Below are 23,990 nucleotides of genomic sequence, written 5' to 3' on the forward strand. Positions count from 1 at the left end.
CCCAAAATACATACGCAGAAAATAAACTTGTAAAGAGGCTGTAGTATAAAAAAAAATTAAAAGTATATTTTTAAATAATTTAAATGGTTGGTAGAGACTTTTATATACTTATTTTGAAAAAATGTGAATGAATTTTAAGAGATTTTTTTTTATTTTTTATTATGGGCTTAAGTCCTCCACATGGGACTGTCCATACTTCTGTCGTATTTCTTTTCGAGATATCTCAATTAAATTACTAATTTATTTCTTTTTCGGTGTGAAACAAGGTTGTTGGTTCTGGTTAAAAACTAGTACTCCCTCTATTCTATAAAAGTTGAGACAAAATTTTTGGCACGGAGGTTAAGAATTTATATTAAATAAATAAGAGAGATGAAAAAAGTAGGAAAGATAAGAGAGAGTAAAGTAAATAATGAAATAAAAAAAGAGTGATTAGATGTTTTGTCTTTTATTAAAAAAAAATGACTCAACTTTATTGGGACGGACTAAAAAGAAATACGACTCAACTCTTTTAGGACGGAGGGAGTAATAATTGGTGTGCAAGATCATTCTTGAATAAATTTTCAAACTCCTTCACTAACCAACTTATCGTATGTTTGAAATGTTAGTATTTTTTTTAAAGAGTAAAGGCCAAAACTGGTCCTGAACATATGTCTATTTTATGATTTTGGTCATATACTTTACCTTTTGATTTTCTGCATCCTGAACATTTCAACTCGGATCACAATTGATCCTACACTAACAATTCCGTCAATTTTTAAACGGTTTTAACCCGATTTTGACCGATTTTTAAACGGTTTTAACCAGAACGAGACTGTTATAACCATCAAAATCGGGTTAAAACCGTTCAAAAATTGACGGAATTGTTAGTGTAGGACCAATTATGATCTGAATTGAAATTATCATGATGCAAAAATTCAAAAGATAAAGTATAGGACCAAAATCGTAAAATGAATATATATTCAGGACCAGTTTTGACCTTTACTCTTTTTTTAAATAAGAACTATTTTTATATTAGTTTATTTATTTTCTAAAATATTTAAAGAGAAACATTCTCTTGACTAGTGTTGTCTATATTCGGAATTTAGATTCAGAAATGACGATTTATGACTGCGTCTCTGATCTCCGTCACCTCAATTCTCCTCAGTCCTCACCGGAGTTGAATTCAACGACATCAACAGCTATAAACAAATCAAAAGCACCGCATCTTTGAATTTTCAACTGCATTTCCATAAAGTTGTATAATAATTACAAATTAGAAAAAGGAAAAACGATGCAACTGAATGGATGTTTTGACTCAAGGTGCTGTTGAAAGTCCTGCATTTGATTACGCCCAAATCGTCAAAATTTCAAATTTTGACCATGCCACCACTAATCTGCTTTCTCCATGTCTATTTATGCTTCTCATCTCTGCGTTTTGCTTTCTTTTTTCTCCAAGAATCTCGTGCTCCTTCAAGTTTCCCTATTTATTTGATTTTGTTATCCCTCAGTTTGCACAAGAAACAAATTTGAAAACCCCCTTTTCTATTCTTGAATTGTACACTTTTTTAGCTATGTAAATTAGAATTGTTTATTGGCATTATATCATACAGGTAGAGTGCTTCTAGAAGAAGGAAAAAAATTTGTATTTAGCTGGAACAGTGAGGATTTTGGGGGGTTTTTTTGTATTGATTACTGTGAGATTGCAGAGAGAGAGGGAGAGATGGATGGAGCGAGTGGTAGCTCTAGCTCACCGGCGCCATTTCTGCTGAAAACTTATGAAATGGTGGATGATCATCTAACTAATGGTGTTGTGTCTTGGAGTAGAACAGGTCATAGTTTTGTGGTTTGGAATCCACCTGAGTTTGCTGGTGATTTGTTGCCCAAGTATTTCAAGCACAACAATTTCTCCAGCTTCATCAGACAGCTTAATACATATGTAAGCCCCTTGTTTTCTTTGATCACTCATCTTTCAAGCTTATCATGCTAGTTAATCTCATTGTGTTTGCTCAATCACTTGTGATTTGTATCAGATTCTATGATGGTTTTAAGGTTTAGGAATTCAGTGACCTGTGATTTGTGTTTTGTGTGTTGTGTTCAATGAATTTTGTGTTTTGTGATTTGGTGTTTGGGGATTCAAGTGGTTTAGATGAAGTTCTTGTCTTGGTTAGAATGATTGAGATGATCCGACTCGAGTTTCGTTCGACTTGTAGGGCTTTAGGAAGGTTGATCCGGAGCAGTGGGAGTTTGCGAATGAAGAGTTTATCCGCGGGCAGAGGCATCTACTTAGTAACATCCGCAGGCGAAAGCCTATCCACAGCCATTCGGGCAATGTGAACGCAGTAACCGACTCAGAGAGGGAGGAGTATGAGAAGGAGATCGAAAAGTTGAAGCGAGAAAGAGTTTCCCTCGAGACAGAGGTGGAGAGTTATAGGCAGAAGAATCAAGGTTACGAGGACGAGCTGAGATCACTGGGGCAGATATTGCAAGGCATTGATCAAAGGCAGCGGCAGCTGGTGGATAGCTTGGCTCGTCTGCTGCAGAGCCCGGGCTATGGCTCGGGTCTTATGGACCAGTCCGAATCCCCAAGCAAGAAGAGACGGATGCTGGCTCTGCGCTACTTGAGAGACGAAGCCAAGCTGATCAAAGAGGATCCCAGCCATTCATCACCTCTTCCAGTGTTGGACTTGAAACACCTTGAGAAGCTGGACTCATCTCTGACTTTCTGGGAGACGTTCCTTCGCGAGATCGACCAAATCCCTCCAGAAAACGCGCCATCCTCGCCTATGGATTCTGATATCAACGCCCCACCTTGCACGCCTCCACAAGAGTGTTGTTCTGAATCTTTGGCTTATGTTACATCATCCACACGCATTGATCCTGAGTCGAGGCCTAACAAGCCATCAGGAGTCGACATGAACATAAGTCCGGATGCTAGATATCAGGGTGTGGCTGCTAATGATGTTTTCTGGCAGCAGTTTCTGACCGAGGCTCCTGCTTCGTCTATGGTGCAGGCGGAGCAGAGAGAGGCGTACGAAAGGACGACAAATCCTAGTAGATTTGCGGATGAACACAAGCCTTGGTGGACTGTGGATGGCCTCACAACACAACACCCGGGGCATCTCTCTCAAGCCGAGAGGATCTGACACGGTTCTTTCGTAGTTTTGTACTCCCTCCGTCCGCCATTAGGAGTCTCATTTGAGTTCGGCACGGGTTTTAAGAAATATAGAGGAAAGTGGGTGAGAAAAGATAGTGGAATATGAGACCTATTTTTATATATTAGTTTTATAATAGAATGTGAGTGGAATGAATTAGTGGAAAGTGATGTGTACCTATCATTTATAGTAAAAGTGAACCGGGATTCCTAATGGCGGACAGACTAAAATGGTAAACTGGGACTCCTAATGGCAGACAGACTAAAATGGCAAACCGGGACTCCTAATGGCGGACAGAGGGAGTATCGTGTTAGAAGATGCCATGATGATATATATTAGATGATGCATTTGGTTTTCTTGTTCTAGATTTTTGCAATTTTAATGTTTTTACCTTTGCATGATTTGATGAGTATATCTTTTTCTATGTATATATTGTTCATATCTCTCTCTCGTCATCTATCCACATGAAACTATGCAGATTGCCTTGTTGAAGTTTGAAGAAATGGTATTGATCATCAAAACCTCACTATAGCATGAAATATTTTGGATATATTTATAAACCAACTATGGAGGGAATCTATACTATTGGTCACTAAACAAATTGGCCCTAGACTAAGTGAATGCGAAAAAAATATAAAATTCAAATAAAATTCTCCTATTAATGTTGGTACAATGATAATGGACATTTTTTGTTTAGGTCTAACGTCATAAATTGTAGGTAAACGAACATGAAAAATAGTCCAAATAAAACGCCCATTTAACGAAACACAAATTAAATATAGAAATTCAAATATACTATTTTTTGCAAAATCACAATACACCTCAAGTCCAATCACCAAGTGGAGTGTAAGTTGGTAAAATATCCAAAATTTCCTACATGTCCATTATGGGTAGCGATAAAATGCAAACTTTTATATTATATAAACTCAAAATTTCTCAACACAGTTTCAATACAATATAACACAGTGTAAAATTTCAAGATTTTAATGTCAACACAATATCAACACATCATCAATCATTGACTACCGTTGAAATTCTGTTGACATTTTCCTGTTGATGCTTTTTTGTGATCTGTTGACATTTTTCAATGGTCCAGATAATAGTTTTGAGTTTGTACAATATTTAGAGTTTTCATTTGATCACATCCTTGTCCATTATTGTGTATCTCATTTTACTTAAACACACATTTTAAGAAATATGAGTGACTGAAATGCAAATCATATTTTTAAAATAAAATTTGAATTTTATTTATCAAAAATAGTAAAATTATAATGAGATTCAAAATAGAAAAATAAAATGGAGGGAGTATAATTTTGAAATATTTATTTTTTATTTTCAACTTTAGAGCATAGGTTTCGTAGAGTTGAAACATAAGTTCGTTACCAGCAAATATAAAGCAGTTTAACTGCCGACAGCTATTCAATCACATTGCACCAAATTCACAAAAAGCGACGCATAGATCCGATCGATCGATCCCTGGAAGTTGAAACCCCCTCTCTATATCTCCCTATACCAAACGCCCAATTTCAGAAACATCCAAAAAGTGAATAAATCGGGTAGGTTTTCGAATTTCGATCCATCTCTGCTTGTCGCCGTTATTTCTGTGTGTTTCTAATTCATGATCTTGATTTCAGTGGTCCAAATTTTCAATTTTTAGTTATGGGCATGGATTTGTTTGCCAGATTTGATTTTTAGTTAGTTGTTGCTTCCAATTTAAGTAAACAAAGTTTGGCGGTTGTTTGGTGTGATGATTGACTAGAGTTTGAATTTCTGGGACTCTCCTATTTTTGGGGGAAAATGTCTGATTAGTGTCTGTGTGCTGTTTTGTGTAGTTTTCTTTTAGCTGGCGGCGCAGAAATTTGATTCGGATTGAACTTTTGTTGTTTTTGTTGGGGGATTTGTTGGTTCTGAGGGTTTAAGGTGCTGCTTTGTCAAAATCAGTTTGTGTTTGAAGAAGTGAGTGAAGCATTATGTGGTGTAGAGGTTAGTATTTAAATGGCTGGAGAAGGAAGTGGTGAAGGCAATGGTAGAGAGCGATTTGGGAAGTATTGAGGAAGGCAGAAGTGATGAGGTAACTGAGAGTGTAAACAGAGTACGAATCAGGCGGGAACCTTCTTTCTCGGGTTGGTGTGATGAGGATGGAATCCCTCGATCAGCTCCATTGCGTAATGAGGGAGTGAATGAAGAAGACTTTGATTTTGAGTTGCCTTTGGTTCAGTCGCAAGTATCAGACAAAGGAACTATAGACAGAGAAAGATTTTATTATAGTGAATCTCGCCACAGGATGGACCATAGTGGAAGCAATGGTGGTGTTTCCACTAATGGATTGAGAAATCAAAATGAGTACGTGCCTTTTGACGTTGAAAGTCGGCCTGATGCTGAAATATATTCCGGTAGCACCAATGGCCTTAATCACGTCGATTACAATGATACATCTAGGAAAAAGATGGAGAACCCGGTTTCTGCTGCTGACGTGCTGAAGACGTTGTTCTTTATACTGGTTTGGTACACATTCAGTACATTTTTGACATTGTAAGTGTGCTCTTTATCTTTATTCTAATTGGTTTTGTTATTGGCTGGATTCTGGATGCTGGTTCTCAAGTATGTGTCATATAGTTGTTATTTATATTTGTCAATTTTGTTTTTTTGACTGGATCAGGTACAATAAAACTTTATTAGGAGACGATATGGGGAAATTCCCTGCTCCGTTATTAATGAATACCATCCATTTTTCAATGCAAGCTGTTTTGTCAAAGGGCATTACATGGTTTTGGTCTGACAGATTTCAACCCTCTGATATGTCATGGAAGGATTACTTTGTGAGAGGTAGGACAAAGGTTCACCGCCCTTTTATTTTAGAACTATTTATGACATGACTTCCACATGATTCATATAGTTAGTCGGCTAATTTTCCCAGTCATATCTGTAATAGGCATATTGTTGTAGTGACCTTGGTTTTGCTTGTGACCACGGTTCCATATCTGCTAATCTTAGAGGTTAATTTGTTTGTAAAGATAGTATATAAGAGGTACTTTCTGGAAATTTGGTCTCAAATTTTGAATTTTTAATATTCACCTCATTAGGTTTGGCTCAACATTTTGTGTAGGTTATCTTGAAGAGCACTTTAATATCTTCCAACCATTGGATTATGTTTTGAAATAGGTTTGAGTAGATTTAGAAATAAAACTAAGATTTAGTTGATTGTTGATCCAAATGGAAAAAGTAGTTAATGGGCTGTTTTCATTCACCTAAATTTGATGAATAAATCTTTACAAATGTAACAATTTAAATTTAGTCACTGTCATCTATTTCGCTAGTATCATTAACTTCTCTGACAACTAATGTACAGATGGCCTTTGCCTTTCACAGTTGTACCGACAGCTCTCAGCACTGCACTGGATATAAATCTGAGTAACCTATCTCTGGTTTTCATCTCTGTTACATTTGCCACCATGGTGAGTCATTCTTCTTTATCAGATCTATTAATTATACTCCCGCCGTACCTTAAATCATGTTCTCATTCCTTCCCGGCATTGATTTTAATAAATGTTGGATAAGTGTGTACATAAGTGAAAAAGGAGCCCACATTTATTATAGGGGAAATGTATTTTATCGTAAATGTTATGTAAGTGTGTACTTCATGCTTGGTATTTATGTAAATAAGTTGATATAGTAGGAGGGTAAGTGGCGAGGTAGTTACCAAAAATGGACCGGGCAATGTTTTGGGGGATAGGTTAAAATGGAAAAATGGAGAACTGACACATGAAGTGAGTGATAGTAGTCAAATTTTCTCAAACATGAAGAGTTCCCAAACCAAATTTGATATGTTGGTCTTTATGCAGCTATTTATAGAATATCATACTTGAGAACTCATAAACAAGACCTTGCTGTGTAGCCTTGACATGAGTATTTTAACAAGGCGAGACACCATAAAACCCATGGCTATCATGTGTGCAGGACTAAATGAAAGACCTAAAACTGCGTGAAATGAGCTATACTGAGACTCATCAGTAAAATAGGAAATACGAACGTAAGGTTGCAAGTCCTGGTGGTTTCTTTCTACATGCTATTCAGGATTATTGATTTTTCTTTGCTTTGCTAATATAAGATACTAATGTGGACCTTAGTTTAAGCTTAGAACAGAAGGCTGTATAGTCTTGACTTTACATTCTGAAACATAGATTAAAACATGTGTCCTGACTTACCTTGGACTCTTGGAGACATTATTCTCAATATGGGATATTTTACTCCCTCTTGGGAATGCTTAGATAACGAAGTTATTATTTCCTTTCTTGCAGTGTAAATCTGCAGCACCAATATTTCTCCTTCTTTTTGCCTTTGCTTTCAGGTATTTTTCCATAAACTAGCCTGCTTGCTTTACATCACCATGTACCATAAGACTTTCTAAGAACATTTATTTGAACTGAAATGGGTTTCTCTCTCTGAAACCCAATTGGTTCTTATCTTCTCCGGCACCATATGCAGCGTCATTGAGATTCAACTAAATTTGTTGTTATGAATCTGACATAGTGTTTAAGTAATATTTAGGGGTCGAAATTGCAGCATTTTTCAAGGTTAATTTGCAAAGTTTAGATAAGGTCATTTAATAGCTCACTTAATGTTCTCTAAATATGGCTATATTTTGCAATATATGCTACTGATAGTTACTCTTGCTGATGAGATCACTCTGTTTTATATCGCTAATTTTTGTAACATTAGTTCACTCATTTTGATTTTGAAATCCTTGGGAACTTTTACGAACACACAGTGAATATTCAAAATAGTCAGCCCTTTGCAGGATAGAATAAAATACATGGAAGAAGGTACTAGCCCAGGACCATGCGATTTAGATCGTATAGTAGCAGCAAAATATATTCATGTTTAACTAACCCGGAAGATCTTGCTATTATATTTTGTGTCTTACTACTGATTCGAAAATTTGATATTATTCAAATTACTCTAATATCTTATTTTTCATGGGAAATCCGGGAATATTATTTTTTGGCTGTAAATTGCATATAAAATAGTAATGAACTGACTTTTGACTTGAAAATTGTTTTTCTCAAGATTGGAGTCACCGAGCTTTAAGCTGCTTGGCATCATGACTGTCATTTCTGCGGGGGTACTATTAACGGGTGAGATGATTTGTGACATCCTTCCTGAGAATTAGAATCAAGATAAAGATAGCCTTAATCATTTGTACCTCTAACGCTTTGTACCGTAATGCAGTTGCAAGAGAGGCAGAATTTGAGTTTTGGGGTTTCATATTTGTTATGCTTGCTGCTGTCATGTCTGGGTTTCGCTGGACAATGACACAAATTCTCCTCCAGGTATAAGCTGGATTATACCTTACTCAACTAATTAAATTTTTGGTTTCTGAATATTATTCCTTGTTTCTGTTATATTATCTTTATATCCTCTCATGGATGTGTCCTTTCTTTTGTTTTTTAATGATTGGTACATGATGATATCGAAACTGGAATGAAGAAAGAAACCTATGGTAAGACATCATATAACTCTCTCGACAACATGTAAACTCTAGTAAGAAGGATACAACGTGCAGTTATTTATGCTGACATACTTGTTGTCATAAGTAAATCACGAACTCTCATTTTCTAATCAGCATTTTGTGCTTGTCTTCGACTTTGGTCTGTGACGCTGTTCCACCTTTTCTATTATGTTTATGGCACTTTTGTCTCTTTTCTAGGTCTTAAAAATCCACTTACTTTGATGAGCTATGTGACCCCTGTAATGGCAATTGCAACTGGTCTTCTTTCTTTAATGCTCGATCCATGGCATGAGTTCAGAAAGAGCGATTACTTCAATAGTTCATCACATATTCTGAGAAGTAGTTTGCTGATGTTATTTGGTGGCACCCTAGCTTTCTTCATGGTAAAATCTCTTAAATACTTAAACCAATCTATTCGGTAGGGTGATGGCATACTCACCCGGTAATTTATATATTCCATGAATTGTTTATTCCCCTATTAAAAAGCCTATTCTCTTACTTGGCATCAGTTACAGGAGTTGACGCTCCATGCTCCGCATTTTCTCTAAAGTTACGCGTTCTTCAGTTTTAATCACTTTTCTGACCTACTTGATACACTATTGCAGGTACTAACGGAATATATTCTTGTGTCGGTAACAAGTGCAGTGACTGTAACAATAGCAGGGGTCGTGAAGGAAGCTGTTACTATTTTGGTATAATAGATTACCTTTTTTATTAATGTCCTACGTTTCAGTAGAAACTACTAATGTGATAATTTATTTGGCAAATATATGTCGATGACATTGGATAGTGGAGAGTTTCTTACATATGTTTTTATTGACTTGTTTTCAGGTGGCTGTGTTGTATTTCCATGACCAGTTCACCTGGATGAAAGGGCTCGGCCTTCTGACGATAATGGTTGGTGTCAGTTTGTTTAACTGGTACAAGTAAGTTATTACACTTTCACTCCATATGTCTGGATTTGCAATTGCTGATTTGCTGTAAACGATTTTCCTCCAAATTTTATTGCTGTTGTCTCCTTCACCGGTTCATGATTTATGGGACTCTTAACTATCTATTTGATTTTGGTTTTCTATCAGATACGATAAGTTACAGAAGGGAGAGAAATCTATCAAGTCACCAACAGATAATGCAGCCTCAAAATACGCTATCCTCGATGAGCTGGATGAGGAAGAAGATAGCCCTTTAAATCCGAATCATTGAACTCGAGTAAGCTCATTACTGATTTCTCAAATAAGTAGGAATCATTCTTGATGATTTTAGCATGCTACTTTTAACGCAGTACACTTTCAACGTTGGAATCATTCCGAGATCCATCGTAGATAGGCTACTGAAAATGCTGTTGTCTCTCTCTTTTTGTCTATGATCCATCGTTGATGTTTAGCCCTTTAAACGATCGTTTCTCGCGTAATTCTAGAACTGTTAAAAATTAGGATATACTATTCCATCCCTTTTCTTTCACGGTGGAGAAGTAGGAATTCATCTTTGATTGTGGCAGGTCGAACGAATCAAGCCCTAGCGCGTGGTGTGAGCCTCGGATTTTCTTACGGGTCGTGCATCATCGTTGATTCAAGTCTAGGAAGGATTGGACGTTGGAATACTGGATTTTTCGGTGATTTATCTCTGAATCAAGATCGTTACCGCAAAAGAGTGTAAAGTTTAAACAAATTTTTACCATAAAATAGCAGCTTACCATATTCATCAATATTCAAAGAATTCTAAGCCAAGAGTATATTCATCATATTTTATTGGTCTTCAGCTTCTGCTTGTATTCTATCTTGTATAACTTCAACTTTTTATCAATATTCAAAGAATTATCAGCCAAGAGTACTTTTTTATTGATTTGATATTGAAATAATGTTAATATTAAGCTTGAGTGTTGCTCTTTCCTTCCATTTTCTTTTACTTTTATTTCGAGAGAATAACTGTGTATTTTTTTCATTTCTTATTCAAATTACTTGTCGGGTGTTGAAGCAATTTCAACCTTATATAATAAATGGGTAGTAATAAAATGCAAACTTATATATTGTACAAACTCAAAACTCCTCAACATAGCTTCAACACAGTTTCAATATAATATCAACACAGTGTAAAATTTCAAGATTTAATTAATGTCAACACAATATCAACACAACATTAATCATTGATTACTGTTGAAATTTCGTTGACATTTTCCTGTTGATGCTTTTTTTTGATCTGTTGACATTTTTCAAAGGTCAAGATCATAGTTTTGAGTTTGTACAATATTTAGAGTTTTCATTTGATCACATCCCTATAATCAATTGAGTGCTGTTATTTATATTTCCAGAAAATTAAATTAATTTTTAATTATATATTCTTAATTTTAAAAACAGCTCATTCATTTAATTAATTTAAATTTATTAAAATAGAAAATTATACATAAAAAATAAGATAATTTATATATATATATATATGTATACTAGAGGCTAATATTGTAATGCTACATACACTACGTGAGCATCACTCGCATTGCATTGATCTAGTCTAGTTCAGGTTATCATTATTTTATTTTATTTTATACATTTAGGTTATTGTAATACCTTGCATTTTTTTTAATTATTGACAACATTAATTTTACGAATTCCATAAAATTCCAATTTTGCTATGACCATATCTATATGTCACGTCATTTCTAGAGCCTTAATGCTCAAGTTAATTTTGCTATTCTTAATCTCTGAATTTTCTTCGTCAATTCTTCTTTGTCGACTAACATAGCAACGAAAATTCAAACTCTCCCACTCATATAACAACGATGGCTCCATTTTTTCATTCCACTAAAATTTTCACAACTTTCTACACAAAGTTAAAAAAAAAAAACAATGATTCCACTCTACATTTTACTAGCAATTCCTTGTATTGTCGTGTCATCAATATATGCATGGAAGTTCCTCAACTGGGCATGGTTTACCCCGAAAAAGCTCGAAAAATCCCTCCGGCAGCAAGGCTTCATCGGCAATCCTTACAAATTCTTGCTCGGAGACTTGAACGAGATCACAAAGATGGAGAAAGAGGCACTCTCAAAGCCCATCTCCTTCTCCGATGATTTCCTTCCTCGGATCATGCCCTTCGTGCACAAAACCCTCGCTAACCACGGTACATATGGGCTTCTGCATAACGATTCGCATAAAATACTGAAAATTCGACGATGTTATATTGATATATATATTGACTTGATGTTAAAATTTCAGGTAAGAACTCTTTAGTTTGGTTTGGAACTGATCCTACCGTGTTTATATGGGATCACGACAAGATCCGAGAGATTATGTCGAAACCTCTAGTCTTCCGGAAGCCGAGTAATCCGGCAGGCGAGACCTTGGCGAGAGGATTAGTCAGCTACGAGGGCGATAAATGGGCTAAGCATAGGAGATTGATCAATCCGGCATTTCATCTTGAAAAAATTAAGGTGGTCTTTTGCTGCGTATTTTAGACTAAAGTCCATTTTTGGTCCTTTACGTATGATTTATTATTTTATTTAAGTCTCAAACATTATGTTCGTGTCTTATGAGTCTTGTAGTATTATTCAAGTCAATCTTTCGTTGTGAAAAGTTAACAGTCAGCACTAAAAAGATCAATTTAATCATGTTGTACAAGATACGAACGACACGAAATAAAGGGCCAAAAATGAACTTTACTCGTTTTTTCTTTCTATCAACACTTTTTTGAAGGTAAAACTATTAATGCAGAAAATGCCTACATCATTTTACATGAGCTGTTGTGACATGTTGAGTGAATGGGAGAAGATGGTACCGAGCGATGGAGCGTTCGAGTTAGATATATGGCCTTCTCTTGAAACCTTAACGAGCGATGCTATTTCACGCACTGCGTTTGGCAGTAGCTACGAACAAGGAAGGAAGATATTCGAGCTTCAGAAAGAGCTAGCCGGCCTTCTCCTCAAGTCGACTATTTCATTTTTCATCCCCGGATTCAGGTACTAGTCTCTCAGCCTCGATTCTTAATAGGCTAGTATTTTGAGATGAGTTAAACGAGCTTTTTCTTTAGGTAAGACAGTGTTTGGATGAGTTCTCTTTTTTGGTCTGTAAACAAAGACGAGCATCTCTCATGCGTTGTTTGTGCATTTGAACCGCAGGTATTTGCCAACGAGGACGAACAGAAGGATGAGCCACATCAGGAATGAAGTCGAGTCGCTCTTGCTTGATCTGATCAATAAAAGAATGAAAGCAATTGAAGCAGGGGAAGCCATCACTGATAACTTATTGGACATGTTGCTTGAGTCCAATTTCAAGGAAATGCAACAAAATGGTAACAAGTTTGGGATGAGTTTGCAAGATGTGGTTGAAGAGTGCAAGCTTTTCTACATTGCCGGGCAGGAGACAACCTCGGCCTTGCTCGTGTGGACGATGATCCTACTTAGCAAGCACTCGGATTGGCAGGCCCGCGCAAGGGAGGAGATTCGTGGCGCCTTTGTAGGCGGACGACAGCCGGATTTTGAAGGGCTAAATGGCCTCAAAGTTGTAAGTATTGGCAAATGATGCTAAATAGAAATATTAAATATTTCTCATCGGTGTAAAGAGAGAACTGACATAACTCTGGTGTGAATTTTGTGTAGGTAACAATGATTCTTGATGAGGTTTTGAGGCTTTACACTCCGGTGTTTATGGTTGTTCGGAAAACACACAAGGAAACCGTGATAGGGGATTGGAGGGTCCCGGCCGGAGTGAACCTCATACTCCCGTCACTAGAGGTGCACCACGACCGGGGAATATGGGGCGATGACGCGAAGGAGTTCAAGCCGGAGCGGTTTAGTGAGGGAGTTTTGAAGGCAACGGGTGGGCGGCTCACGTACTTCCCTTTCGGGTGGGGGCCTCGGATGTGCATCGGGCAGAACTTCGCTATTTTAGAAGCTAAAATGGCCCTAGCGATGATGTTGCAACGTTACTCGTTCGAGCTTTCGCCCTCGTATTCGCATGCACCTACCTCGGTGCTATTTCTTCAACCACAACATGGCGCACACTTAGTTCTGCGCAGATTGTAGTGTTAGATTTATGAAAGTTAGGTACAAAAATATTTATTTGATTTCCTTTTAACACAAAAATATTTCATAAGTATTAGTACTTTTCTTAGTACTATTAAGTAAACATTTCCAAGTTCATGTAGTAGAAAATGGATATGAAGCATTCTTATTGTAAGGATTTGTAGTGCACTTTTCAACTATTGTAGCTACGTAAGATTCACATTAATATAAATTTCTTTTTTTATAAAATAATGATATGTAAGGAACAACATTCTTGGCAGTCGTTGTGCTTCTTTTCACGACAGAAGATCCAAATCCTAGAATTATAATTAAAAAAAAAAAAAAAGCAAATCTACAAGTATGTTATATTAAAAATGGCCGACCACTTTTTGAAAGTATTTTGTTTTAAGCAAATTAAAAAATTACAAATGGCCGACATCTTTTTAAAAAAAATTGTTTTAAGCAAATTAAAAAATTCTATAAACATTCCAAATCCCTAATTAGTGCATCAAATAACAAACGAAGAAAGTCAATAGGCCATTTGAAAATAAACAATCTGTGTGAATTATTAATTCTACCTCTTGATCTATTGTCATCGATTCTTGTTAAGTCATAAATCAAAATATTTGATTATTGAATTGACAAAAATGTAAAAATTCACAATTTTTGCTATTATTTTTTAATCTCACCCCAATGATACTCATTTAGTACTATGTTTAGTAAAAATATCAACAAATACAAATAAAAGTTCCATTAATTTTCTTCACATTAAAATTCTGTAAATTAGAATTATCCATAATTACTTTATAAAGGATATATTATTCAAGATATAAATTATATTTATGGCAAAATGCCATAAGGGTATCATGGCATAGTCATTATGTCTCTAAGCCAAATAATTTCAAATTTAATAACAAGCACTCGCATAAATTGTTAGTAATTGTCATCATCTACAAAGCTCATACAATCATTAGTGTGATCTGTTCAAACTAAAAATGGATTTGTTCATCTGCCATTGTAGTATGTATCTACGTCTCTAAACTCTTGAAGTGGGTATGGTTCACACCAAGGAGAATCTGATTATCAACAAATGAATAACAACCTCAAAATTGTAAGTAATACTCTCTCCGTCCCATTCAATTCAAAGAATTTCTTTTTCGGCATTAGCTTTTATAAGTGAAGAGAGAATAAAGTGCACAGTATGTATTTATTTACTTTAATGTTGTTGGAATAACTTGTTTTGCAATTAGTGTGCAGGTAGGCATGATCCCGCACGAGGTGCTACGACTCTACCCTCCTACGTTAATGTTTATGCGAAGGACGAAAACAGAGGCCTTGTTTATTTTCACATCTTGCTTGATCGAATAAAGTGTATCCGAATAATGAAATGAGATCTCAATTGAAGCAATTGGAATAACACAAGGGTGCCAAGTCACAGACAGTAGCCTCAAGATTAAGTTTTTTTTAGCACCTTGAATAAACGAATCTTAAACAATAATCCTGCCCGACCTTGAGAACAAAACTGACAATGAAAAGAAAGAGGAATACTAACCTCTGGTCTCCGGGGGCTGTACGATCGGCTTACTCAGCAGCAGAGGGCAGTGTGGCAGCCGAGAGGGCGGCCCCACCTCGGAGTTGGCCAAGTTTGAGGAAAGACTTAGGAACTTCTTGGTATTATGGAATGGAATGAGGATTCCATTTCATTCTAAACATTTGAATGACATTTTCTACGTCAATAATTTTTGAAGCTTCGATTGGATCATCGGCTTCAATTTAGCTTCGAGCTTGTAATCTTCATCATCTACTAAAAAAACGATTACAATATAGAGTATGGAATAAGAACAAGTTTGCGTATATATTGAACACTATGGCAATCGGCTAACGGGACGGACGAGAGGTCGGGCGCGGACTTCCAGCTTTAGCCGATCACTCGCCACCTATAGCGATCGGTGAGCGATCGGCTAACGCCCTAAATTTAATTTTTTTTCAACTCTATATATACGATTCGTTGCACTTCATTATATTCACACCACATGTTTTAACGAGTATCTTATCCTCCTCTCTCATTCTCTCTCGATAAAATGGCTCATGATGGTGTTGATGATCCAATGCAGCGGATCAACGACGAGTTGTGGACCGGACGTTTGCTGAGGTAGATTGGTTGGTGCAACAACGCGTGCAGCAACAGATACAGCCGACGGTCCCTCGCCCGATCCACCATCGACGTACAGTCGCTCGGGACCACGTCGTTGCCCACCAATGGTTGTTTGACGACTACTTTGCTGAGGAGCCGCGGTGGGGGAGACGTTTTTCTGTCTGCATTTTAGAATGCACCGACCGCTCTTTCTGCATATCGTGTCGGCGTTCGAGGCCCGTTACGAGTATTTCCGGTTCAGAGAGGATGCGAGCGGCAGACCCGGGCTATCGCCGATACAAGAGTGCACCGCTGCAATTAGGAAGTTGGCCTATGGAGGCGCGACCGACATGTTCGACGAGTACCTTCACATCGGTGAAACGATTTCCCGCGAATGTCTGATGAATTTTCGTCGGGGCGTCATCCACATATTTGGGGATACGTATCTTTGAAAGCCTACCCCTCTCGATTGCTAAGGTCTGATGAATTTGCACGGGAGGGTGCACGGTTTTCCCGGAATGTTGGGCAACATAGATTGTACGCATTGGGAGTGGAAGAACTGCCCCGTTGCTTACACGACCGGCTTTAAAGGCAAGAATCCTACGATGATCCTAGAATCCGTAGATGACTATCAACTGTCGATTTGGCATGAGTATTTTGGGGTTGTCGGGTCGAACAACGACATCAACGTCTTACAGTCGTCGTCCCTTTTCAACGAGCAGTGCCTTGGCGTGGGTCCAACCATCAGTTTCGTCGCCAACGGCAACCAACACGATATGGGCTACTATTTGGCTGATGGGATATACACCACGTGGCTCGTATTTGTGAAGACAATCAGATGTCCAACAGATCCAAAGAAGATTTACTTAGCGCAATGACAAGAGGTTGCACACAAGGATGTGGAGTGCGATGGGCTGCGGTGAAGGGTCCAACACGCCTGTGGTATACTGACTAAATTACTGATATCATGTACGCATGTATCATCATGCATAACATGATAGTCGACAATGAAGGCCCAGAACTCACTGATTGGGCTAATAAAGATGGTGCCGGACCAATTCACGGTGTGGGCACCGTCCCTGTACGAATGGGTATACCCCGGGGGCGACGCCGAAAGGGTCCAAGCATTTGCTGATATGCGCTAGCAAGAAGCCCATATTTGACTCCAGCACGATATAATTGAATAGTTATGGGCACGTAGGATTGCACATTGATATCGTTTGTATTTTGTTTGAATGTTTGTTTTCCCAATATTGTAATATAACGAACGTTTGCAAATTAAATTAGTTAAACTATGTTTTTCCCCAATTTATATTTCGTTGTTGTTTTTTATGTTATTTTTAAAAAAAGTTTATTTTGGCTAGGCTGTTGCTTGGCTAGGACAGTGACTAGACCGTGGGAAGGACATAATAATATGGCAGAAGAAGTTTTTGGCTAGGCTATTGCCAGACGTCCTTATCGTGGATGCTCTGAGAGTTTGTATTAATACTCATATTAATATCTCAAGCTAAAGTCTAATATATCTAGTTACCGAAAGTAAATCTAATTATATTAGACTAGATTTCTCACAAGTCTATACCCTTAAATAGGAAAATTCTCAAACTAAATTAGGTGCTTCATTCATTGCATTAATTATTTTCTATATGATGGTACCACTGCTATTTTCAAAATTCTAATATTAATCAATGTTTCTTTGAAATTTTTGCTCACTAGCAGCCCCAAACTAAAAATCATAAATTTCAATCTCATCTTAACATTTTAAATAGTAGTACTAATAATGACAGTATATCTTAATATATAAATTAATACCCCCTATTTGCTATTTATAGCCCCATTTTGCTATTATAGGTTGTCCAATTAAAGTCTAATTTACTTATGGTCTATACCATTTTAGGTAAGTAGACTCACCATTCAACTAAATTACTTCACTCATATTTTATTATACAATTAATATATAAAAGATGGAGTCCACATTCTACAAACTCATTTTCTCATTTTTTTCATAAAGTCAAACAATTTTTTAAAATTCATGCCGAGTAAAAATGAGATTATAAATGACAGACGGAGGAGGGAGTAGGAGTCAGTATCATTTTCTTTTAGTACACTCAAATCAAATTCCGCCATAGTTTAATTTTAAATATGTAAACGAAGTAACTACTTCCGTCCACCAATAAACTTCACATTTTGCTTTCGTCCATCCACCGATAAACTTCTCGTTTATTTTTCACTATTTTTGGTAATGAAACCCGACGTTCCACTAACCTTACCTAACTCATATTTTACAACAAAACTAATATATATTTTTACTATATTTCTTAAAACTCACCTTAAATTAGGGGTAAGTGAACAATTGATATGTCCTAATCATCAATGAAATCAAATTGCTACATTTTTCTCATGTTCCAAAAAATTCCATGAACTCATTATTGTCCTTGGCTCTATAAAGCTCATGCATGCAATTAGTGTGATCTCATCAAACTGAAATGGATTTCTTCACCTGCTTGCAAACAATCTCCACTATTGTAGTATGCATATACGTCTCCAAACTCTTGAATTGGGTGTGGTTCACACCGAGAAACCTCGAGAAGCGCCTCCGGCAGCAGGGCTTCACCGGAAACTCTTACCGGGTTTGGTTCGGAGATACGGAAGACATGAGACAGATGGGGAAAGAAGCTACCTCAAAACCCATCAATTTCACCCATGATTTCACCCACAGAATCATGCCCATCTTCCATTTTGCTCTCAACAAATATGGTAATTAACGCAATTTAATCTCAATATGATTCGGTTAATTCATCTGATTGTTATAGGCATTTTCTGTCTTAACAAACTCCATTGCAAAGTGAAAGCAACAGATGTGAGGTATTTGTGATAAACTAGTCTTCTATGATAAGTTTTCGTGTTTGGTCAGAATAATTAAGTTTTTTTTTTTTTTTTAAATCCCGATTGACGTTTTTCATTATTACTAGTTCACTTATTTGATCCATGACTAGAGTGGGTCGGTACGGTATACCGTATCAGAACGCCATACCGCATATCGTACCGAAAACAAATGTCATACCGATATCATATCGTTATTGCGGTATACTGAAGTACAGTATGGTATACCGTATTACTGTTATGCAAAAAAATCTATTTTATACGCAAAATATGTAAAGAAAAGTAGGATTTTCGGAGATTTTTCTTTTTAGTTCTATTTTATATATAAATATAATATAATATTTCAACATATACCGATTTTTCGGTATGCATGCGGTATACCGAATGTTCGGTATACCATGGTATACGAAAATTGATACCGTTGCCATACCAAAAGTTTTTTGGTACGGTATGAGACTGTACCGTAAATTTCGTTATACCGAATATTTTCGGTATTTTCTCAGTACGGTAAGAGCGGTATTTTAGTATTTTGGTATTTTTCCCCCTATATTAGTATTTTGGGATTAATTCACCTATTTGATCCGTGTCAAGCTCTTTCTTCAAACAGACTAGTCTTTGAGATGAATTTCTCTTGTTTGATCCGTAATTTTTAATCTTATTGACTTGGTTTGCAAAATATTGAAATTGTAGGTGAGAATTGCTTTGTATGGTTCGGACCACGCCCAGCTATCGTTGTGATGAACCCAGAAAATGTAAGAGAAGTTTTGTCAAAGATGAATGTATTTCCCAAGCTTCCCGGTCGTCCCTTCGCTAGACTGATGACGAAAGGACTAGTAACGCTCGAAACGGATAGATGGGCCAAGCATAGGAGACTCCTCAATCCTGCATTTCATCTTCATAAACTCCAGGTAGGAAAGGATCTTGCTACTCCACTTTATATATAGTATAGGGGAGTGTTATATTGCTAACTCAATGCTTAATTGTTAACTACAACTCAATAATAGCCATTAGATATTCAAATTAAAGGCTTATATCATCAACCACGAAATGTCAATACGATCAACAAAAAACGTCAATAAGGCTATAGGATTAATTCTAATAAAAATCAATAGGGGTATTAATGTAAATTTAGTTATAACTAACTTTTAAAAGAAATCCTAAAACTTTAAATTCATATATTATAACAAATTAAAGATAATTTTATAAGGATTCCAATGATATACTACATGCATATGTTCCGACGTCAAAATTTGAAAAAAATTTGAATTTTTTTTTTGAATTTTCGTATTATTTACGAACAGATTTATGTCAATACACCTTACATAATATGTCAATATTATGCTTGTAAAATGTCAATATGAAATTGTGTTGACATTATCATGTCTTCGTGTTTGATGTATTTCATACACTGTATTGACATTATATTTCTAAACCCTAAATTTGATAATTGCTATTATCTTTTTAATATTAAAAAATGAAAAACAAAATTACGCATGGCAAATTGTAGACCACAAGATTTCTAAAATCTTATGGTCTTAAATTAGTTATAGTTAGCAACTAAGGGATGAGTTAGCAATTGATCACTCCCCATAGTAAGTATATATATTTATGAATATTCTTGTTGATAAAAAAACAGCATATGGTTCCATCTTTCTACTTGAGCTGTAATGAGATGTTGAGCAAATGGGATGAGATTGTGGGAAATGAAGGAAGTTGTGTAGTGGATGGGTGGCCTCATCTTCAGACAATGACGGGTGATGCGATTTCAAGAACTGCGTTCGGGAGTAACTATCTCGAAGGAAGAAGGATCTTTGAACTACAACGTGAATTATCTCAACATGTTGTCGCAGCGAATCGATCTGTTAACATCCCGGGATACAGGTGCTGTATCTTCAGCCTCTTCTTGATTTCTCTGTCTTATGTTTTTGTTCCTCTCATTGGGCAGGTTTTTACCAACAAAAATGAACAAGAGAGCGAAGGAGATCGCGAAGGCAGTGAACTCGTCCCTGCTCGGCATAATCAGTCGAAGAATGAGAGCAATGGAAGCAGGGGAAGCTAGCAAGGAAGACTTACTCGGATTACTACTCGAATCCAATTCCAAAGAAATCAAACAACATGGAACTAAGCACGGAATGAGCATGGACGAAGTCATCGAAGAATGCAAACTCTTCTACTTTGCAGGCCACGAGACAACCGCGACTCTGCTCGTCTGGTCAATGGTTCTATTGAGCAAGCACGCAGAGTGGCAGACTCGGGCGAGGGACGAGGTTATGCAAGTTTTCAACAATGCAGAATTTGATCATCAACAAGTGAATTGCCTCAAAATTGTAAGTTATATATGCAGTGTTTTTTAGTATGTTAAGTGGAGAGAGAATAAAGTACATAGTGACACTTTGACCGTGACACTTTGACCGTGACATAATTAAGGAGTACTATGCTTTAATTTGACCTAATGTTGTTGGAATAACTTATTTTGCGAATGTGTGCAGGTTGACATGATCCTGCACGAGGTGCTACGACTCTACCCTCCTGCGTTTATGGTCATGCGAAGGACGATCAAGGAAGTTAGGTTAGGGAATGTGAGTGTACCGGAAGGAGTGCAGCTTATGCTGCCCTTGATATTATTGCATCACGACGTTAAATTTTGGGGCGAGGATGCAAATGAATTCAATCCGGAGAGGTTTAGAGAAGGTGTGTCCAATGCGGGGCAGGGGGCAGGGCAACTGGCCTACTTCCCGTTCGGATGCGGTCCAAGGATATGCATCGGGCAGAACTTTGCTATGCTAGAAGCTAAAATAGCGTTGACTATGATTCTGAAGCGTTATTCCTTTGAGCTTTCGTCTTCGTATTCGCATGCACCTCACTACATGGTGGGTTTACAACCTCAACTCGGCGCGCATTTGGTTCTTAACAAACTATAAGAAAAGTCTGGGTACACCCAGACTTTTCTTATTCTTTTTAAGTTTGTTCGTGGAAGAACGTCGAACCTTTAGCCAAATGTCATCTTTTTTTCACATCTTGCTTGATCGAATAAAGAGTATCCGAAATGACATAAGTATAGGTTTCTTTGATGGTGAAATGTGATTTCAGTTGAAGCTATTGGAATAACACAAGGTACTAACTACTAAGTCACAGGATAATATATAGCCTCAAAACTTTTTACTTACTTACTTACGTAAAATCGTCAATACTATACTATCAATTAACGGAAAAATAAGAATAAAGCATGTTCATAATCTTATACGTACGACCAATTAACTACTCCATCCGTCCCAGCCAAAGTGATACATTTCTTTTTTTACGTGTTTTGAAAAAATTATAATAAATAATTAAAATGGAGGAAAAATAAAATAAGAGAGAGAATAATGTAGAGGAGATAGCAAATCCATGTCGTCTACTCCAGTTTGCAAAATACAGTAACCCGATTGGAAGTATGACTTGATAATTGATACTTCTTTTGTCCATGAAATATTGTCCAAGTTTGACTCGGCACGAGTTTTAAGAAATGTGAAAAAAAGTTAGTGGAACGAGGGTTTATATATTAGTTTTATAATAGAATATGAATGTAAAGAGTTGGTGGAAACTGGAAAGTGAGATCATTTACCAAAAATAGAAAAATAAAAAAAAATAAAGTGAACAACTTTTCACAGATGGATAAAATGGCAAAATTGGACAACATTTCACGGACGGAGGGAGTATCATATAACCACAAATTAATTTTGTGTATGGGGAATGAAAAAATGATAAAACAAGCGAATTCTATCAAATTTAGAAAAATGATCGTGTAAAAACAAATATATATCACACAATAATACAATATGTATAGGTGACGAGGGATGTAATCAATTGCTAACTAATTACCGGTCTCAAATTGAGACCAATTTTCAACCATTAGATTAGAAGATCTTGTGGTTAGTATAATGCCAAGTGTAATATATTTTAAATTTAAATAATTATTAATTAAATTAAAAGGGTATTAATGTCAAATCCTATATGTAGTAATTATAACTAACTACTTTCTATCTCCTCAAAATCATCTCAAATCTTTAAATTTACGTAACTCTCTCAATTTAAATTATTTTTTTGCAAAAAATATATCAAATTAAAGATAATTTAATAAGGATTCCAACGAGATCTCAATTGCATATGTTCCGACGACGTTCGGATGATGAAATTTGATATTTTTTATTTTAGTTTTCGTAAATGTTGATACCCAGGTTTTTATCAACAAATACATCAAAAAATCTCAATAAAACCATGGAAAAATCTCAATAAATATGTGTTGATATTTTCTTGTACTAATGTTGATATTCTTATATCATATTGTTGATATTTGTAATACACAATGTTGATATAAAAAAACACCCACGAAAATTATCATATGATAACATAATGACGATTTTACCCTTTTGTTGATATTTTGTCTACTACTTATTGAGATTTGTGAGCTTTAATCTCATCCACTCGTTTTAAAATCCAGGGTGGAGATTTAGTCTTGATTTTGGATTACGGTGCTATAAGCATTAGAATAAGACCCTAGGTGATAAAATAGGAATTCCCATAATGGATCGATATTGAATGACGAATCTACCCTTGTCATTAGTATAATCTGAAATTTAAGCAGGCAGTATGCTAGCCGTTGATCCGAAAAAAAAATGGATGGACACGATTAAGTTATTTGTTGTTATGCGTTTTCATTTGAGTACAATTCTATTCAGGGGTCGGACACAAGACAAAAATGATTTTCCTTGGTTTTTCTTCTTTTATTATTTTTAAATTTTTTCAGAATTGGTCTTTAAGCCCTCAAATGAATGCCTTTGAAGACTAAATTAATAAAAATTGAATGATTAGAGGTGCTGAACTGAAAATTTACGGAGCAAAATGTAGATGGAGGGAGTACTATTGGGACGGCTAAAGTGCGATGGAAAGAGTATTAATGTGATCAGGTCAATAAGTGAAATTCTGTCAAAAATCAAAGTAAATTTCAGTCATTGGATCTTGTGATGTAACCGTTAAATTAATGACACATATCATCTAATAATGTAGATTGTGTAGTCTAATAATGTAACTCGGCTAATAATGTAACACACTTTAGTTGAATAATGTTGATTGTGTAATCAAATAATGTAGCTTAACTAATAATATAACGTTACTGTAATAATGTTGTAATAATGTGGCTCGGATATTATTATCAGAACCAGAGGCGGACAAAAGAAGTGCCATGGGGCCATGGAACCCCCATTATTTTAAAAAAATTCTAGGGGTATTTTAGTAATTTTATATTATAATTAAATTAAATATTATTTTATATTAAATTAGAGTTAAAGCTAGACGATTAATATC

General features: G+C 36.2%; 4 protein-coding genes across 4 annotated transcripts; all 4 read left to right on the forward strand.

The window, feature by feature from the left end:
• Positions 1-1,066: 1,066 nt before the first annotated feature.
• On the forward strand, positions 1,067-3,561 carry LOC125188016 (heat stress transcription factor A-4c-like). Its single transcript, XM_048084745.2, has 2 exons — positions 1,067-1,915; positions 2,190-3,561. The coding sequence occupies exons 1-2, from the start codon at positions 1,700-1,702 to the stop codon at positions 3,120-3,122; spliced, it is 1,149 nt and encodes a 382-aa protein (XP_047940702.1). The 5' UTR covers positions 1,067-1,699; the 3' UTR covers positions 3,123-3,561.
• Positions 3,562-4,508: 947 nt separating this feature from the next.
• On the forward strand, positions 4,509-10,465 carry LOC125191140 (putative sugar phosphate/phosphate translocator At1g06470). Its single transcript, XM_048088623.2, has 13 exons — positions 4,509-4,687; positions 4,964-5,663; positions 5,791-5,957; positions 6,501-6,586; positions 7,430-7,479; positions 8,199-8,266; positions 8,361-8,461; positions 8,619-8,631; positions 8,839-9,023; positions 9,246-9,332; positions 9,472-9,566; positions 9,720-9,849; positions 10,139-10,465. The coding sequence occupies exons 2-12, from the start codon at positions 5,155-5,157 to the stop codon at positions 9,841-9,843; spliced, it is 1,485 nt and encodes a 494-aa protein (XP_047944580.1). The 5' UTR covers positions 4,509-4,687; positions 4,964-5,154; the 3' UTR covers positions 9,844-9,849; positions 10,139-10,465.
• A 988-nt stretch (positions 10,466-11,453) lies between these two features.
• LOC125190681 (cytochrome P450 CYP72A219-like) lies at positions 11,454-13,885 on the forward strand. Its single transcript, XM_048088034.2, has 5 exons — positions 11,454-11,754; positions 11,850-12,064; positions 12,345-12,589; positions 12,749-13,133; positions 13,229-13,885. Exons 1-5 carry the CDS (start codon positions 11,481-11,483, stop codon positions 13,652-13,654), a joined length of 1,545 nt encoding a protein of 514 aa, XP_047943991.1. The 5' UTR covers positions 11,454-11,480; the 3' UTR covers positions 13,655-13,885.
• A 4,317-nt stretch (positions 13,886-18,202) lies between these two features.
• LOC125190515 (cytochrome P450 CYP72A219-like) lies at positions 18,203-21,746 on the forward strand. Its single transcript, XM_048087838.2, has 5 exons — positions 18,203-18,521; positions 19,338-19,555; positions 20,284-20,528; positions 20,593-20,974; positions 21,137-21,746. Exons 1-5 carry the CDS (start codon positions 18,251-18,253, stop codon positions 21,566-21,568), a joined length of 1,548 nt encoding a protein of 515 aa, XP_047943795.1. The 5' UTR covers positions 18,203-18,250; the 3' UTR covers positions 21,569-21,746.
• Positions 21,747-23,990: the final 2,244 nt, after the last annotated feature.

Source organism: Salvia hispanica, chromosome 5 (genome assembly GCF_029641045.1).
Source record: "Salvia hispanica isolate PSC_SH4W2 chromosome 5, Shi_PSC_v1, whole genome shotgun sequence".
Classification (NCBI taxonomy): domain Eukaryota; kingdom Viridiplantae; phylum Streptophyta; class Magnoliopsida; order Lamiales; family Lamiaceae; genus Salvia; species Salvia hispanica.

Excerpts from the sequence above, each read along its gene's own strand:
- LOC125188016 (XM_048084745.2), top strand. The coding sequence starts at position 1,700 with ATGGATGGAGCGAGTGGTAGCTCTAGCTCACCGGCGCCATTTCTGCTG. Across the intron at positions 1,916-2,189 it reads TCAGACAGCTTAATACATAT|GGCTTTAGGAAGGTTGATCC; the intron begins GTAAGCCCCTTG and ends TTCGACTTGTAG.
- LOC125191140 (XM_048088623.2), top strand. The coding sequence starts at position 5,155 with ATGGTAGAGAGCGATTTGGGAAGTATTGAGGAAGGCAGAAGTGATGAG. Across the intron at positions 7,480-8,198 it reads CTTTTTGCCTTTGCTTTCAG|ATTGGAGTCACCGAGCTTTA; the intron begins GTATTTTTCCAT and ends GTTTTTCTCAAG. Across the intron at positions 9,024-9,245 it reads GCACCCTAGCTTTCTTCATG|GTACTAACGGAATATATTCT; the intron begins GTAAAATCTCTT and ends ACACTATTGCAG.
- LOC125190681 (XM_048088034.2), top strand. The coding sequence starts at position 11,481 with ATGATTCCACTCTACATTTTACTAGCAATTCCTTGTATTGTCGTGTCA. Across the intron at positions 11,755-11,849 it reads CAAAACCCTCGCTAACCACG|GTAAGAACTCTTTAGTTTGG; the intron begins GTACATATGGGC and ends TTAAAATTTCAG. Across the intron at positions 12,065-12,344 it reads TTCATCTTGAAAAAATTAAG|AAAATGCCTACATCATTTTA; the intron begins GTGGTCTTTTGC and ends CTATTAATGCAG.
- LOC125190515 (XM_048087838.2), top strand. The coding sequence starts at position 18,251 with ATGGATTTCTTCACCTGCTTGCAAACAATCTCCACTATTGTAGTATGC. Across the intron at positions 18,522-19,337 it reads TTTTGCTCTCAACAAATATG|GTGAGAATTGCTTTGTATGG; the intron begins GTAATTAACGCA and ends TTGAAATTGTAG. Across the intron at positions 20,975-21,136 it reads AAGTGAATTGCCTCAAAATT|GTTGACATGATCCTGCACGA; the intron begins GTAAGTTATATA and ends GAATGTGTGCAG.